Below are 16,182 nucleotides of genomic sequence, written 5' to 3' on the forward strand. Positions count from 1 at the left end.
GCAGGGTATAGCTCCGCCGCACCTCCTTGCACGTCCTTCCTCGAATAGGGCCTCCCCGTTCCCCGCCGCCCGCGCCCCCGCCTGGGCTGGGCGCGCCATCCCCACAGCGCAGCCTGTGTAGCCTCCGCATCCCGGTCCCCGGCCCCTTCCCTGTCGCCCCGCCGCCCGAGCGGTCGCCGCCCGTTCCGCCGTTCCTCCGCTGCCACCGCTGCCTGCACCATGGGCAGTGAGCAGAGCTCCGAGGCCGAGAGCCGACCCAACGATCTGAACTCCTCAGGTCGGTGCCCTGATCTCCACCCTTCTCCAGCCAGCCCTGTTTGCTTGCGGGGCGGGCTGCCTTCCAGCCTGCTGGGGACTGGGACCGGCGGACAGGAACGCACAGAAAGCCCTCACCATGCTTTTTTCTTAAAAAAGAAAAAGAAAAAAATTACCATCTGCCCTAGCCTTGATTCCCCTGACGGAAGCCGGTACCTGTGATTGCGAGCTAAGCCAGCGTGGGCGCCCGAGCCCATTATTTTCAGAACAGCTGTTCCTCTCAGCTGCAGCCTACTCTTTGAAGGAGGACCTAATTAATATTTGGCTTTAGTACTCATGACTGACAGTGAGATTTGGGTCGCGCAGTGGATGGGTCATAGGACCTGAAAGAACAGATTCCTTCTTCAAAATGGGTTCTAGAGATTCTTTTTCAGAAGGAATGTGTGGCAGGTGAACAATCGCTGTGAACCCTTGGGTGAGAGCGAGTCCAGAAACTGCATCTTCCCATCGGAAGGTGTGTCGGCTCCCTTTCTAATACAGAAGTTGGCTAGGAAGGCAGGGGCTGGTGTTTTTCCCTCTTCTTCCCCCGCCCATGTTGTTTAGATCTCTCTCCGAGTTTGATATGGGAGGGGAGGATTATTGTTCCTGTAGCATAATGAGCACTCAGAACAGCTGATGCTTAATTGAGGCTCATTTGCTCCTTTTTTGTTGTTACCCACCAAACTCTAGGACCACTGGGACTGTCCCAGATAAGCTCTGGAGTTGCTAATCCAAATTGGCTTATATCTGAGGCCTAAAAAGAGCCCTGGTCATGGACTGCTCTGATCTTGGTAGGAGGATATGTAGTTCAGAAATGTAGAAGCTAGCAGATCTATGGGTATTCCACACTGAAATGTAACCTTCAAGGCTAGTTCAGTCTACCCTTCTGTGGGCTAGATTGAGATAGCTTTTAACGGTGAGCAGCATCTACTGCTACGTTCATTCTTATTTATTTGAAAGATCCAGAATGTAGTATCTGTTGTAACAAATATAGTAATAATTGTTACCCCTTACCTTCTTGCCTCTGTGTCAGGCCAGAAGCATATTTTGTGTGTCATCTTTTTTTTTGTTTTTTGTTTGTTTTTGCGGTACGCGGGCCTCTCACCGCTGCGGCCTCTCCCGCCGCGGAGCACAGGCTCTGGACGCGCAGGCCCAGCGGCCACGGCCCATGGGCCCGGCTGCTCCGCGGCACGCGGGATCCTCCCGGACCGGGGCACGAACCCGCGTCCTCCGCATCGGCAGGTGGATTCCCAACCACTGCGCCACCAGGGAAGCCCGCGTGTCATCTTTTTAATAGGCTTGCTCACCTACTAACCAACAGCATGGGCTCTAACCAGTACTAGAGCATACTAACCAATACTACCGAATAGCATAGGTTAGAATTTACCTGGTTCCCTGTGCTAAGTGCTTCACACGTGTTCATGTTTAATCCTCACAGTAGCGCCATTTCACAGACAAGTAGTAGAGACTAGCTAGAACCTAGTAAACTCTGTTTTCCTCTGGTATCTGGGGAAGGAGGAATCACTGAATTTGTACTAGGAAAGATTTCGGGCTTGGGATTTGTAAAACATTAGGTAAATTACCAAAAGAGGCGAAGAGAGACTTCTTGAAGAGCAATGAAAGTAGCTGAGATTCTAAAAGAGTGAATGCCAAGCACCCATTTCACAGACAAGTAGTAGAGACTAGAACCTAGTAAACTCTGTTTTCCTCTGGTATCTGGGGAAGGAGGAATCACTGAATTTGTACTAGGAAAGATTTCGGGCTTGGGATTTGTAAAACATTAGGTAAATTACCAAAAGAGGCGAAGAGAGACTTCTTGAAGAGCAATGAAAGTAGCTGAGATTCTAAAAGAGTGAATGCCAAGCCTTAAGAGACATTAGCCTCCAGGAGGCAGGGCAGTCCTATGGCATACCTGGATCAACCTTTGAGACCTGATTATGATGAGCCTGCAAATACTACCCTCCAGAGTGTAAAACAATAAAGATTCCCTCTTGCCCCAACCAGAAGATGTTTGGGAGCAGAGGATGTCTTGGTCTGGGGAGTCCTTGATAGTTTGAAATCACTTCCCTCTAAGTGGATTACATTCTCCTGGGTACCTGAAATTGACCTGCCTCTTTAGCAGTCCTTCAAGTTTCTTTATTTTGCCTCAGCCTACAGTGGACCTGCCGGTTCTTTCTGCCCTGTGACTTTAAGGGTGAGGGGGCTGGTGCCATCATCTTGTGTTAAGAACCAGGATTTTTTTCCTGTGACTGGGATCTATTCATCATGCTGGGCTTGCTGTGACAGGGTGGCTACACAGCTTTGCAACCCCAGCATCACTGGGATGGGTCATGTACACCAACAATCCATTTACCTCCAATTCCCTTCTTAACTCTGTTTCTAGCACTGGTGACTTTGGGCAAGCCACAGCTAAATTTTGTATGCTTATTTCCTCATTGGGAAATAGGGACAAACGTCAGGAGGATCAAAGAAGTAAAAATTAAAAACAATCTGGTTATTATTTTGTGTTTTGAATAATAAACTTTTAATTACAAAAGCAGCCTCATAGATGGTATATGGTCCTATAAAGTTTGAAGGTTTTTTTTAATACCGTGGGAAATAGAAGTCCTCTGTAATTCATCTCCCCTACCCAGCCCCCACTGCAGGATAACTGCGGTTAGCATCTTTTGTGTAAAAATTATCCTTTTTAATGACTACAGTGAAAACAGCTTTGGTGAGATGGAGGTCATTAAATAAGATGCAATTCCTGAGCGGTGTAACTTTATTTTCAGTGGCCCCTTCTCCAGCTAAGCATAGAGCCAAGATGGATGATATTGTGGTTGTAGCTCAGGGCTCCCAGGCCTCACGGAATGTCAGCAATGATCCCGATGTCATCAAGTTGCAAGAGATTCCAACCTTCCAGCCACTTTTGAAAGGTAAGGGCTTGCATTTCTTAAAAAAAATTTATTGAAGTATAGTTGATTTACAATATTGTGTTAGTTTCAGGTGTACAGCAAAGTGATTTGGTTTTATATATATATGTGTGTATACACACACACACACACACACACACACACACACACATTCTTTTTCAGATTCTTTTCCATCAGAGGTTATTGCAAGACATTGACTATAGTAGCATCTATACTGCCTATTCTGACATCTATAGGCAGATCTTCCAGACAGAAAATCATTAAGGCAACAGAGATCCTAAATGACACAATAGAACAGTTGGACTTAATTGATACATACAGGACACTACATCCAAAAAAACAGAATACACATTCTTTTCAAGTGCACACATAACATTCTCTAGGATAGACCACATACTAGGACCCAAGCAAGCCTCAATACATTTAAGAGGATAGAAATTATTTCCAGGGATTGCATTTTATCTTATCTGGACTTGCTGGAAAGGTGTGCATAGCCCCACCATTCTCCCCTGATATCTCTGTGCCTTATGCATCTCCTTTAGGTCTTTGCTTAAGTGGCATTTTCTTGGTGAAGCCTTCCTTGACTGCTGTATTTAGAATTGCAGCCCTTTTCCCTGCCTGTTTTTCTCTGGAGTACATAATCACCCTTGACTTACTGCATAGTTTACTTATTTGTTCACTGTCTGTATTTCCCTGCTAGAATGTAAAGCTCCATGATGGTAGGAACTTTCCATGTTTTGTTCACTGTTGAATCCTCAGCACTTGGAATAGAGCCTGGTGTAAAGTAGGGACTGAGTAAATGAATGAATGAATGATGATGAAGTTGGCTTACCTGTCGTATTTCCCCAAAAAGATTTTCATTCTTATTTGTGATCTGGACTATGGGTTGACTAGTTTACCTCCATAGAGAAAATCTCCATGATTACTGATACACTTATAATTAATCCTGGCAACTGTTTTGTTTGACAGGGAGTTCGTGTTTGAAAGGAGAGAATGTGTACAAACTGTCATCCCTCTTAATATATGATTAGCATATATTGAGGTAGTTACCTTTTAATATGAATTTTATTATTCATTTGATAATTTTATATTTTTATTAACTTGTTATTAATACATGCATTATTTTATTATTTTCATATCTTTATTAAGTAGTGGCAATGATTTTTTATTAACTGAATGGGGTTTCTGCTGTAAGAATCACTCTGTCCCCCTCTCACCACAAAAGATTAGGAAATGTAAATGATTTAGTTGACCTACCCTGGTTTACTTAACCTGGTACAGTATAATATGAAACATCTTACATTTATAGAGCTATTTGTATTAAAAGGTTCCCTCCCCTACACACACATACACATTATCCCTTTAGTTCTTACATCATTAAATATGTTTGAATGATTTGTGCCAGATTAGACAGCTGGCAGCTAGAGGTTGAACTTGAACCTTTATCACTGATGTCAAATCCTGTACTAGTTAAACTATTCCACACTGTACTTAAAAAACAAAAATAAAACCAAATGGTGCTTTATAGATGATCCATATACTTCTCATTCTTCCCAGTACTTCATCTGCTTTACAGATGAGGAAATACAAGTTTTCAATCTTCCCCCAGAGGCCTCAGTGTTAGACACTGGTAAACTCTTCTGATTCTTATGCAAAACAACACATTACATCCCGTTACCCATCTTCTCATTAGTTTCTGTTATTTTGAGGAATAATGTGATTCTCCAAAGAAGCCAACATTAATGAAATTTCCATTTTCATATATCCTTGTGCAATCAGATTTAAAACACACACCTTTATCTTTAGAAACTTAGAGGCGGACACTTGTATTCTGTCCTCCATCCCTTCTGGAGTCGCATGTATCGCTCACAGTCACAGTCACAGCCTCTACTTCCTGTTAACTATGTCCTCTTTCCTCCCAAAGTCGTCTAGTTCTGGGTGAGGCCTGCGAGATCTAGTTTTGTCCCCACTTCTGGGAAATGCTGAAAACAAACAAAAACTAAAAACTAAAAAAACAACCCCAGAACTTTGAGATGTATTTAATAATTTTCTGGAATTAGTGTTTCTTCTTTAAGCATTTGAAATAATTCATATTTTATGATAAGTTGACTCGTAGGGGAAACATCTGGGAGAAGGTTTGGTGTTAAGGGAAGCTAACCTCAGATTTAAAATCGTCACTGGGAACCCCAAGAGTGAATTATTAGTGGGGTGCAGTTAATGCGACACAGCTGGACTTGCTTGCATTACTACCTGGATTTTATTTATTTTTGATTGAAGCGTATTTGATTTACAGTATTGTGTAGCTTCAGGTGTATAGCATAGTGATTCAGTATTTTGCAGATTATATTTCATTGTAGGTTATTCTGAGATAATGGGTTTAATTCCCTGTGCTATGCAGTATATTCTTGTTGCTTATCTATTTTATTGATATATTTAGTAGTTTGTATCTGTTACTCCCATACCTCTGATTTGTTCCTACCCCTTTTCTCTCCCCTTTGGTAACCTCAGATTTGTTTTCTATATCTGTGACTCTGTTTCTCTTTTGCATATACCTTCATTTGTATTATTTTTTAGATTCTGCATATACATGATATCATATAGTATTTGTCTTTTTCTCTGTCTGACTTATATCACTAAGCATAATATTCTCCAGGTCCATCCACATTGCTGCAGATGGCAGTATTTCATTCTTTTCTAAGACTGAGTCATATTCCATTGTATATATATTACCACATCTGTTTTTTTTTTTTTTTTTTTTTTTGTGGTACGCGGGCCTCTCACTGTTGTGGCCTCTCCCGTTGCGGAGCACAGCCTCCGGATGCACAGGTTCAGCGGCCATGGCTCACGGGCCCAGCCGCTCTGTGGCATGTGGGATCTTCCCGGACCGGGGCACAAACCCGTGTCCCCTGCATCGGCAGGTGGACTCTCAACCACTGCGCCACCAGGGAAGCCCTATATTACCACATCTTAATCCAGTAATCTGTTGATGGGCACTTGGTTTGCATCCATATCTTGGCTATTGTAAATAGTGCTATTATGAACGGTGCACGTATCTTTTCAAATTAGTGTTTTTGTTTTTTCTGGATGTATGCACAGGAGTGGGATTGCTGGATCATATGGTAGTACTATTTTTAGTTTTTTAAGGAAACTCCGTACTGTTTTTCACAGTGGCTGCACCAATTTATACTCCCGCCAACAGTTTACAAGGGTTCTACTACCTGCATTTTAATTGTGACTTGGCTACCAACTGGCTGTGTTGCCCTGACTTTGTTTTTCACCTCTCTGAACCTTGGTTGTTGAGTATGTTGAGAATAGGTGCAGGAGAGAGGAAAGCTCACGAGAAGCAGCGTCTAGTTAAGAGGAGTCCTAGAATTTGGCTAAAGAGGGTAGAGAAATCACCTGAGGAGAGTGATGTGAAAATAGAAATGGTAACAAGGGGCAGTGGCCAGACTGCAGGGCACAAAATAAGCCAGTGAGCATTTAAGTTGATGCTCGCGTTTTACTTGTGAAGAAGAAACATCTTGGACAGTGATTAGAAAAGGTAGGCAAAGGGGACAACTGGGTGGAAGTGGTAAGTATAATCATGATAGTAATAGTAGCTAATCCTCACCTCCCGTGCTCTGCATACCTATTATTCTTTCCATTTTCTACATTAAAACATTGAGGCTCAGAGAGCTTCAGTTCATTGCCTAGAGTCACATGGCTATAAGTGATAGCCCCTCTCCAGATGACATCAGGACATCGAGTTTTAACTATTTTGTACATAGAATAAGACTCAGTTTCAGACTCATAGATACAGAGAACAAACTTGTGGTTGCCAGAGGAGAGGGGAGTTGCAGATGAGGGAAATAGGCGAGGGAGATTAAGAGGTATAAACTTCCAGTTTTCAAATAGATAAATCATAGGGATGTAAGGTACAGCATCAGGAGTATAATCGGTAATATTGTAATAACTTTCTATGGTGACAGCTGGTAACTAGATTTATCATGGTGATCTTTTCGTGATGTATAAAAATATCGAATCACTATGTTGTACACCTGAAACGAATATAGTATGGTAAGTCAATTATACTTTGATTTAAAAAAGAAAGACTCAGTTTCCAATTCTAGCGAAGCCCATGGTAAAAATCGTGAGGCTGTAATGGGAAATAGGGTGATGGGTGTGAGCTGGCTTGGATTTTCAGGTGCCGCGTTTGTTACAGAGCCTCCTGCTTTGACATTGTTCTGCCCGGTAATTTAAAGCCCTGCATCTACTTGCTGGCCTGGGCAGGGATCACTCATCTCTGTTGCCTTTATGCTCTAATCTCTTTCCCCCTTTACTGCTTTCAGGATGAGGCTGTTTCTCAAAGAAGTAAAAGGGCCACACAGTGAGGGCTACCCCCCAGGTTTGATTTCAGAAAGCTTTTATTCCAGTTAATGACAGTGTATTCTTTCAAAACAATACATTCAAGTACTACACAGAGTTCACGATTGTTCCATAATGTCATATGATGTAATGCTAATGCTGGTGGGTGATCTGCAGAGGCAGTGGCTGGGCGAGTTTGGAGCTATTCCTATGACTGAGGTAATGTATGCATTTTTAATAAGCAAGCAGATTCTTTCTCTGGTCTTAACCCTTTTGGGTGACTATCCCAGGGTATAGTTTATGCTCCATACGAATGCCAAATAACATTACATTAGTAAAGTTCCTCTTTTATTTTAAGCCAAAAGAATTTCTTTTTTTCATAGCAGTCTCTGAAGTACCAACTTACTTGGAAATGTAACACACTTAAGGGAAAATGAGAAATTAAAAAATTAGAAGGTAGCACTAAATGGCCATGACAGAGCACAAAAGCAAAATGTAGATTTGATGCAAATTAGATTCTCAGAGGTTAAACAAACCCTATAGATTTCTTACTTAAAATTCAACCATTCATATTTTTTAATTAATCCCACTCTCATGTCATTCTATAGAAATGAAATACTCACAAGTGAAATGCAATATTGATGTTTTATATATAAAAGTTATAAAATAATTATTCTTTTCACTCCTGGCAATGAATATATGTGCACGCATGAGAGGACATGGTGGTGCGTACATATATGACTTTCTTTGCAACTGACTGATCATTTTTGTTACTGACCCTGGATACAACAAGACATAAGATTATAAGACTTCCCTGGTGGCGCAGTGGTTAAGAATCCCCCTGCCAATGCAGGCGACACAGGTTCGAGCCCTGGTCCAGGAAGATCCCACGTGGCAAGGAGAGACTAAGCCCATGCGCCACAACTACTGAGCCTGCGCTCTAGTGCCCGTGAGCCACAACTACTGAGCCCGCGAGCCACAAGTACTGAAGCCCGCTCCGCAACAAGAGAAGCCACCATGATGAGAATCCCACGCACTGCAATGAAGAGTAACCCCCGCTCGCTGCAACTAGAGAAAGCCCGCGTGCGGCAACGAAGACCCAACACAGCCAAAAATAAATAAATTATTTACATAATTAAAAAAAAAAAGATTGTATTGCTGCCTAAGGAGGGGACTGTCTTTGTTACCAACAAGGGAGATCAGACATACACAGTGTAAAAGCCTCAGTGATACTAAGCAGCTCTGTTGGGAGTTCTGTGCTTGGTTGTTAAGAATGTACTGCATATGTCCAAGTATGTTCTTTTATTGTAGTTTGCTGTTGACAGTTCTGACAGTTCCCAGAGGTAACATTTGTGCAGATGCCAGTGGGATGGGTGCAAAGACAAGAAAGCCAGTCCCCATGCACTGCCCTCAGAGAGCAGGAGCCCCTCCTCTCTGCTGGGTCACAGCCACTGCTGCCCTGGCTGCTGCTTCTGCAGATCTGTATCCAGGTCCTGACTGGGTTTTACAGAGTCCCGAGAGTCCTGGACTGCCCCACACGTGCTAGTTATTGCCACGTATATTTTCTTTGCTTATAGACCCGCTCCATTGTTCCATAGGACTTCACTTAGAGACACAGGTCCTAAGATAAAATTATTAAGAATTTCAGAAGGCAGCACAAGGGCATTGAACCAAATGTGGAGGACCCCTTTTGAGGACGGGACCCTGTGGGACTGCACAGTTGCACGGCTGTGAAGCAGTTGTAATCCCACAGGTAGTTCAGGTTTAGGTGCTGTTTGATCCAGAGGTTTATCATGTCAGGGTCTCATTTTACTTTTCTGTAATTTTCTCTGTCTTTTCACTCTGTCATCCTTCATGTATTGGTTCCATCCTTTGACTAGTTTTCTACATGAAAGCAAAATGGCTACAGGAGTTCCAGGTCTTTTATCCACATAATGCACACTCTGTAGCAAAAGAGATTCTCATTAGTCAGGCGTGGGTCACATGGTCATATGCCTAGGTGACAGGCTACCTGATTGGCTTAGTCTAGCTCACATACTTCACCACTAAAGTACAGTAAAGTTTTCTGGAACCATATGGCTCCTAGCATGGAAACTGAGGACTTGTTAGGCAGGAATTGCTACTGTGGGAGAAGTCACAAGTGTCCACTACAGACTGTTTCTTGAATTAATGACTGACTGACAGATTGGAGTACTTCATCCTGGCAGAGGATGTGTAAATATGCCTCTTGTTTCCAAAGTCTTAACTGAAATTGTAACTAATACTGTATAAACTGAAATTGTAACTAATACTGTATAAACTGATATCTAGATAATTATAATATGGCAATTGTTAAAAGAATTGTGATAAGAAAAAATCCTATTGCCTATTTAGAGATATTGAAAAAGAAGCACTTAGTACCAAAAACGTTACCAGTGTTTTTCCAGCACTGCTGGAGGAAGATGCCTCAAGGCTTCCAATGACCAATAGTGATTATATTCTAGGTATATGTGTCTCTGAAGATATAAAGGATAAAACACTAACGTCATGGGACTACCTTTCAAGCAATAGCAAAATTTCTTCTTCTTCTGTGATTAACGGGCAGCTTCTATTATATACAGTAATTTGGTTGGTTTTTTTTTTAAACATATATTTATTTATTTATTTTTGGTTGCATTGGGTCTTCGTTGCTGTGCGCGGGCTTTCTCTAGTTGCGGTGAGTGGGGGCTACTCTTCGTTGCAGTGCGCGGGCTTCTCTTGTTGGGAGCACGGGCTCTAGGCGTGCGGGTTCAGTAGTTGTGGCATGCGGGCTCAGTAGTTGTGGCTCACGGACTCTAGAGCGCAGGCTCAGTATTTGTGGCGCACGAGCTTAGTTGCTTCGCAGCATGTGGGATCTTCCCGGACCAGGGCTCGAACCCGTGTCCCCTGCATTGGCAGGCGGATTCTCAACCACTGCGCCACCAAGGAAGCCCAGTAATTTGGTTTTTGTGATGAACATACACACCAGGAGGAAATGTATACAAATGTATAGTAGCTATTAATAAATTATCAATGTAGCTTAAAAAAAAAACCATGATGCATGTGAAGGAGATTTTGACAATTAAAAAGAGCCTGGGACTTTCCTTGGTGGAGTAAAATCTCACAAAACGGCAGTGAAGGCTCTCAAATCACATGGAACATTGAGAATTAGCGTTGGAGGTTGAAGCCGGGAAAGAATGAATCCATGGAAAAGGTGGATGTGAAGAACATGAGGGAGCTGGATTTCAAATGACCAGTTAATTCACATCTTTCTCACCAACCCACCTATCAGCCAGACAAATAATATAAGCGAAGAAGGTCCTGGCATTTATCAGACATCTGCGTGTGCCCGCTGTCAGGCCTTACCTCTGCATTGGAAAGTGGAGTGGCAAAGGAGGGGATGAGGGGGTGGGTCTTAATCAGAGCCACAGTCTTCTCTGAACCGCTGAGCGGTGACCTCCAGACCCAGGGTTGATCCTCAGGGTGTATTTTCCCCCAGATACCATCTTTGAAAAGTTGATAATTCATTCCCGATTACCTTGTAGGTTTATTTGTATGCGTCATAGCGCTTCAGTTAACCTTTTAAACGTGGCCGTTAACTGGCAAAGTGTGAGTCTTACTCAGAAGAGGGGGACGCACTAGGAGAATGGTCACTCGAAACCAATGGAGAACGTTTGCGAGAGCAGCCTCACTTTGTTCTGCACTCCAGCAAATCTCTGTGCCTGCATCCATTCTTGTTTCTTTCCATGAAATCTCAGAGGAGGTGTGTCTGTGTCTTTTATTAAAGAATCATATATCTTCTAAAGAAATTAAGGGAAGAAAAAACTATATGTTGAATGTTTACTCCCATGTTTATCATTTCTGGAATTCTTAATCTCTTCCTATGGATTCACGTTTCCATTTGATGTCATTTATTCTTAGTCTGAAGAACTTCTTGTAGCATTTCTCGTAGGGCAGGTCAGCTGGGAACAAATTCTTTATTTTTATTTATATAAAAATGTCAGTTTTGCCCAGTTTTGTTATAAAGTTTTTTCTTTTTTTTTCTTTTTTGGTAACTACTATATTTTTGAGGAGATATTGTGAGACTTTATGTAATCTTGTTTTTCAGCACACTTTCTTTCACCAGTCATAATAGCCATTGATATTTCTTGCTTGAATTAATTATACAGTGATGGTTACCAAACAGTGATTTTTCTAAGTTTATCATTCCTTCTACATTTATTAGTTTGCATTTTACTATAAGGAAGACCTTTCTCTTATCCCCAGTTTTTATTCATTTATTTGTTTAAGTCAGTGTGGAACAGCGACTTCCTATTTTATTCAATGAGTTGTGATCTGTTAAAGTCATTATATTTGGCCCTCCATATCAGTGGGTTCTGCATCCACAGATTCACCCAAGGGCGGATTGAAAGTAGGAAAAAAATCCAGAAAGTTCCAAAAAACAAAACGCGAATTTGCTGAGCGCTAGCAACTATTTACATATCATTTACATCAATATACATAGTATTTGCATTGTATTAGATATTATAAGTAATCTAGAGATGATTTAAAGTATACGGGAGGATGTGCGTAGGTTATATGCGAATACATTTTATATAAAGGATTTGAGCATCCAGGGACTTTGGTATCCACGGGGATCCTGGAATCATTCCCCTCATGGACACCAAGGAGTGACTGTTTTTTTTGTTTTGTTTTGTTTTTGCGGTACGCAGGCCTCTCACTGTTGTGGCCTCTCACGTTGCGGAGCACAGGCTCCGGATGCGCAGGCTCAGCGGCCATGGCTCATGGGCCCAGCCTCTCTGCGGCATGTAGGATCTTCCTGGACCAGGGCACGAACCCGTGTCCCCTGCCTTGGCAGGCAGACTCTCAACCACTGCGCCACCAGGGAAACCCCGACTGTTTATTTTTAATTGCAAAATGCTCCATATTTGGCTAGTTGGAATACCATCAATTCAGCTTCCTGTGTCCTTTTGACGTATTCTCATTATTCTTTGAACGTATTTTTATTTTATGGCACAATATAACGTTCCAGACTTACCTTGTTCTTCCCTGGCCTCAGCCCTAGAATCAAGCATTTCTCCAGGAGCCCCGGTTCTTTTAGTGGAGGGTGATGTTTAGAAACCACTCCCAGACCCTCTTGGTGTGTTTAGCAAGGAATATATATATATATATGTGTGTATATTTATATATACAAACTCACACATTTATACCTGTATTTATTTTTAAATTTAACCTATGTATATTGAAAAGGATGAGTTCACACTTATGTGCACCATATGTTCTTTGATCTATAGGGTTATAGTTATTATCAAATACCTTGGCCATTATTTCTTCCAGTATTTTTCTGCCCCTCCCTTCCCAGTTTCTGTGTTCGACCATGTGGTATTTTCTCACAGGTCATTGATGCACCTTTTGGATTTTTTTTTCCTTTATGTCTTTTTCCTTTCTGTCCTACTTTGGGTAATTTTTAATGCTATGTTTCCAGGTTGAGTGGTCTTTTTTTTTCTGTCATGTCTATGCTGCCATTAATCCCATCCAATGCATTGTTTTAAACTTTTTATTTTATGTTGGAGTATAGTTGATGAACAATGTGATAGTCTCAGGTGTACAGCAAAGTGATTCAGTTATACATGTAGGTGTATCTATTGTTTTTCAAATTCTTTTCCCATTTAGGTTGTTACATAATATTGAACAGAGTTCCCTGTGTTATACGGTAGGTCCTTGCTGGTTATCCATTTAAAATATAGCAGTGTACATGCCAATCCAAAACTCTCTAGCTATCTCTTCCCCCAACCCTTGTATTTTTAATTTCAAATAACTGTGTTTTTCAGCTTTAGATATCCATTCCCCTCTTTTTTAAAAAAAAGTCATTTCTTTGCTTTATCATGCTTATGTTCTCCTCCACTTTTTGAACATATAGAGTATATTTATAATAACTCTTTTAACTCTTGTCTGCTAGTCCATCATTTCTGGATCTGTTTTTTTTTTTTTTAATTGAATGAGCTTTCTCAAGTCACATTTTCCTGCTTTTTTCATGCCTGGAAGTTTTTTTTTTTTTGGGGGGGGTAGGAGTTTATTAATTAATTAATTTATTTTTGCTGTGTTGGGTCTTCGTTTCTGTGCGAGGGCTTTCTCTAGTTGTGGCAAGCGGGGGCCACTCTTCATCGCAGTGCGTGGGCCTCTCACTATCGCGGCCTCTCTTGTTGCGGAGCACAGGCGCCAGACGCGCAGGCTCAGTAGTTGTGGCTCACGGGCCTAGTTGCTCCATGGCATGTGGGATCCTCCCAGACCAGGGCTCGAACCCGTGTCCCCTGCATTAGCAGGCAGATTCTCAACCACTGCGCCACCAGGGAAGCCCCGATGCCTGGAAGATTTTTACTGTATGCCAAAGATTGTATATTTTATGTTTTGGGGTGCTGGATTTTGTTTGATTCCTTTAAAGGAGATTGGACTTGGTTCTGGCAGAAGGTTAAGTTACTTGTAATCATTTCTAGGCTTGCTTTTGAGTTTGGTTAGGGCTCATCCAGAGCAGTCTTACGTCTGATTTAATTAAACCTCCCTACTAAGGCAATACCCTTCTGAGCATGCTACCCATTGCCCCATATATTATGAGGTTTTTCCACTCTGGCTGGTGGGAACATGAACTGCCCTTAGCCTTATGTGAGTTTCAGAAATTGTTTGGCTTACTGCTTTCCTGGTTCTTTCTCCAGACTTGTGGAATTTCGGCTCATAAATTCACAAGTTACTGTGCAAGGGTTCAAGAGTGCCCTGTGTGATTTCCACAGTGTGCGTGTGGAACGCCCTTCCCTCCCATCCTCTGTCGTGCAAGTTCTAGACACCTTAGTCTCTGCAAACTCCACTCTCTCTTCAACTCCGAGGCCACTGTGCCTCCCTGGTCTGCATCCTGAGACCTGCCTTTCAGCAGTAAGCTGGGGAAATGATAGAACTCACTTGTTTTCCTTCTTGTGGGGCTCAAAGTCCTGCACTGCCTGCTGCACAATATCTGAAAAGAGTGTTTCATATATTTTGCCTGGTTTTCTAGCTGTTTATGACTGTCAGGCATAACAGCAGATAATATTTCATGGGCAGAAGTGGAAATCCTCCCCCAAAGATGCTTTTTAATCCATATTCTTCTCTCAGTTACCACTTCTTCATTTTACTTTTGTGCCTCATGACAGCAGCTTTTGATAACTACATTGGGCATTCATTTCTGCAAAATATTGGTAAACTCCTGCCCAGGTCCTGGTGGTGCTCCAGGTAGCAGAGTTACATAAGAATATAAGACACCGTTTTTGCCCTTTGGGAGCTTATAGTTTTGTGCGTGATTTAGACAGGTAAATAACTCGTAGTAATATAGTATGTGTAATACTGGCCAGATGCCCAAAAGACTAGGTAGGCATGGAGGAGAGAACCATTAATTTGACCTGGGGATTTGAGATAGGCTTCACAGTGGAAGAAATATTTGAGCTGGGTTTTCAGGGATGAATGGAAGGTAGCCACATTGAGAAGACAGGGTCGGGGGAGTGTTCATAGTTTAAAATCTTCCATATAAATAAAAAGATAAAAGTTGCCAAGAGAATTCTTGACCAGAATTACAGCTGGGATGTACTGCTTTAATTTTCTGTTCTTAGTCAATGTATGCAGGTTACCCAAATGTATGCAGGTTAAATTCTGATTTTAGTTTCAAGCCATATTAAATATCAACTTACTGGAATAATTAATTATCAGATAGTTTATGTACTGATTATTCATTTTTTTCTGTTTCTCTAAACTTTCAATTTGTGTTATATTATGACTTTAAATAAAATATACATGGTTTTCTTTAGCTAGAACCCAAGGATATATCTTTCTAAACAATATCATTTCCTGCATGAGCTAGCCTTTTACCCCTGGAATATAACAGTAAAGGATGTACAGTGTATATTTCCTTTTAAGGTTCTGGTTTGTCAGCAGTTTCTGCTAAGTGATAGCCTAGAAACAGCCTAAGGCTGAATAGTATAAAATTTTGTTAGTCGTTTTCAATTTTTTTACTTTTCCAAAATTCGCATATAAAAATTCTTCTATTTTAAAACACACTAGCGACCCACCACCAGTCCCTTCCATCAGGAAACTTGCACAAGCCTCTTAGATAGCCTCATCCACCAGAGGGCAGACAGCAGAAGGAAGAAGAACAACAGTCCTGCAGCCTGTAGAACAAAAACCACACTCACAGAAAGATAGACAAGATGAAAAGGCATATAAATATGTATACACCCAACATAGGAGCACCTCAATACATAAGGCAACTGCTAACAGCTCTAAAAGAGGAAATCGATACTAACGCCATAATAGTGGGGGCCTTTAACACCTCACTTACACCAATGGACATGCTGTGAGATTAGAAATGAATTACAGGGGAAAAAAACTTAAATAACACAAACACATGAAGGCTAAACAATACACTACTTAATAGCCAAGAGATCACTGAAGAAATCGAAGAGGAAATCACAAAACACCTAGAGACAAATGACAACAAAAACACAACAATCCAAAACCAATGGGATGCAGCAAAAGCTGTTCTAAGAGGGAAGTTTATAGCTATACAAGCCTACCTCAAGAAACAAGAAAAATCTCAAACAATCTAACCTTACACCTA

General features: G+C 41.6%; 1 protein-coding gene across 2 annotated transcripts in view; it reads left to right on the plus strand.

Moving 5' to 3' along the window:
* The window catches only part of BORCS5 (BLOC-1 related complex subunit 5), a 92,125-nt gene that overhangs the window by 138 nt on the left and 75,805 nt on the right, over positions 1-16,182 (plus strand). Inside the window, exons 1-2 of one of the 2 annotated variants that reach the window (XM_024733502.1) lie at positions 7-277; positions 3,066-3,209. In XM_024733502.1, the coding sequence (XP_024589270.1) occupies positions 220-277; positions 3,066-3,209 (202 nt within the window). In that variant the 5' untranslated portion in view covers positions 7-219. Of the gene's footprint in view, positions 1-6; positions 278-3,065; positions 3,210-16,182 lie in introns of those variants that run through there. The other variant, XM_024733503.1, reaches the window with a different exon arrangement.

The sequence above is a fragment of the Neophocaena asiaeorientalis genome, unplaced genomic scaffold (assembly GCF_003031525.2).
Source record: "Neophocaena asiaeorientalis asiaeorientalis breed wild unplaced genomic scaffold, Neophocaena_asiaeorientalis_V1.1 scaffold150, whole genome shotgun sequence".
Lineage (NCBI taxonomy): Eukaryota > Metazoa > Chordata > Mammalia > Artiodactyla > Phocoenidae > Neophocaena > Neophocaena asiaeorientalis.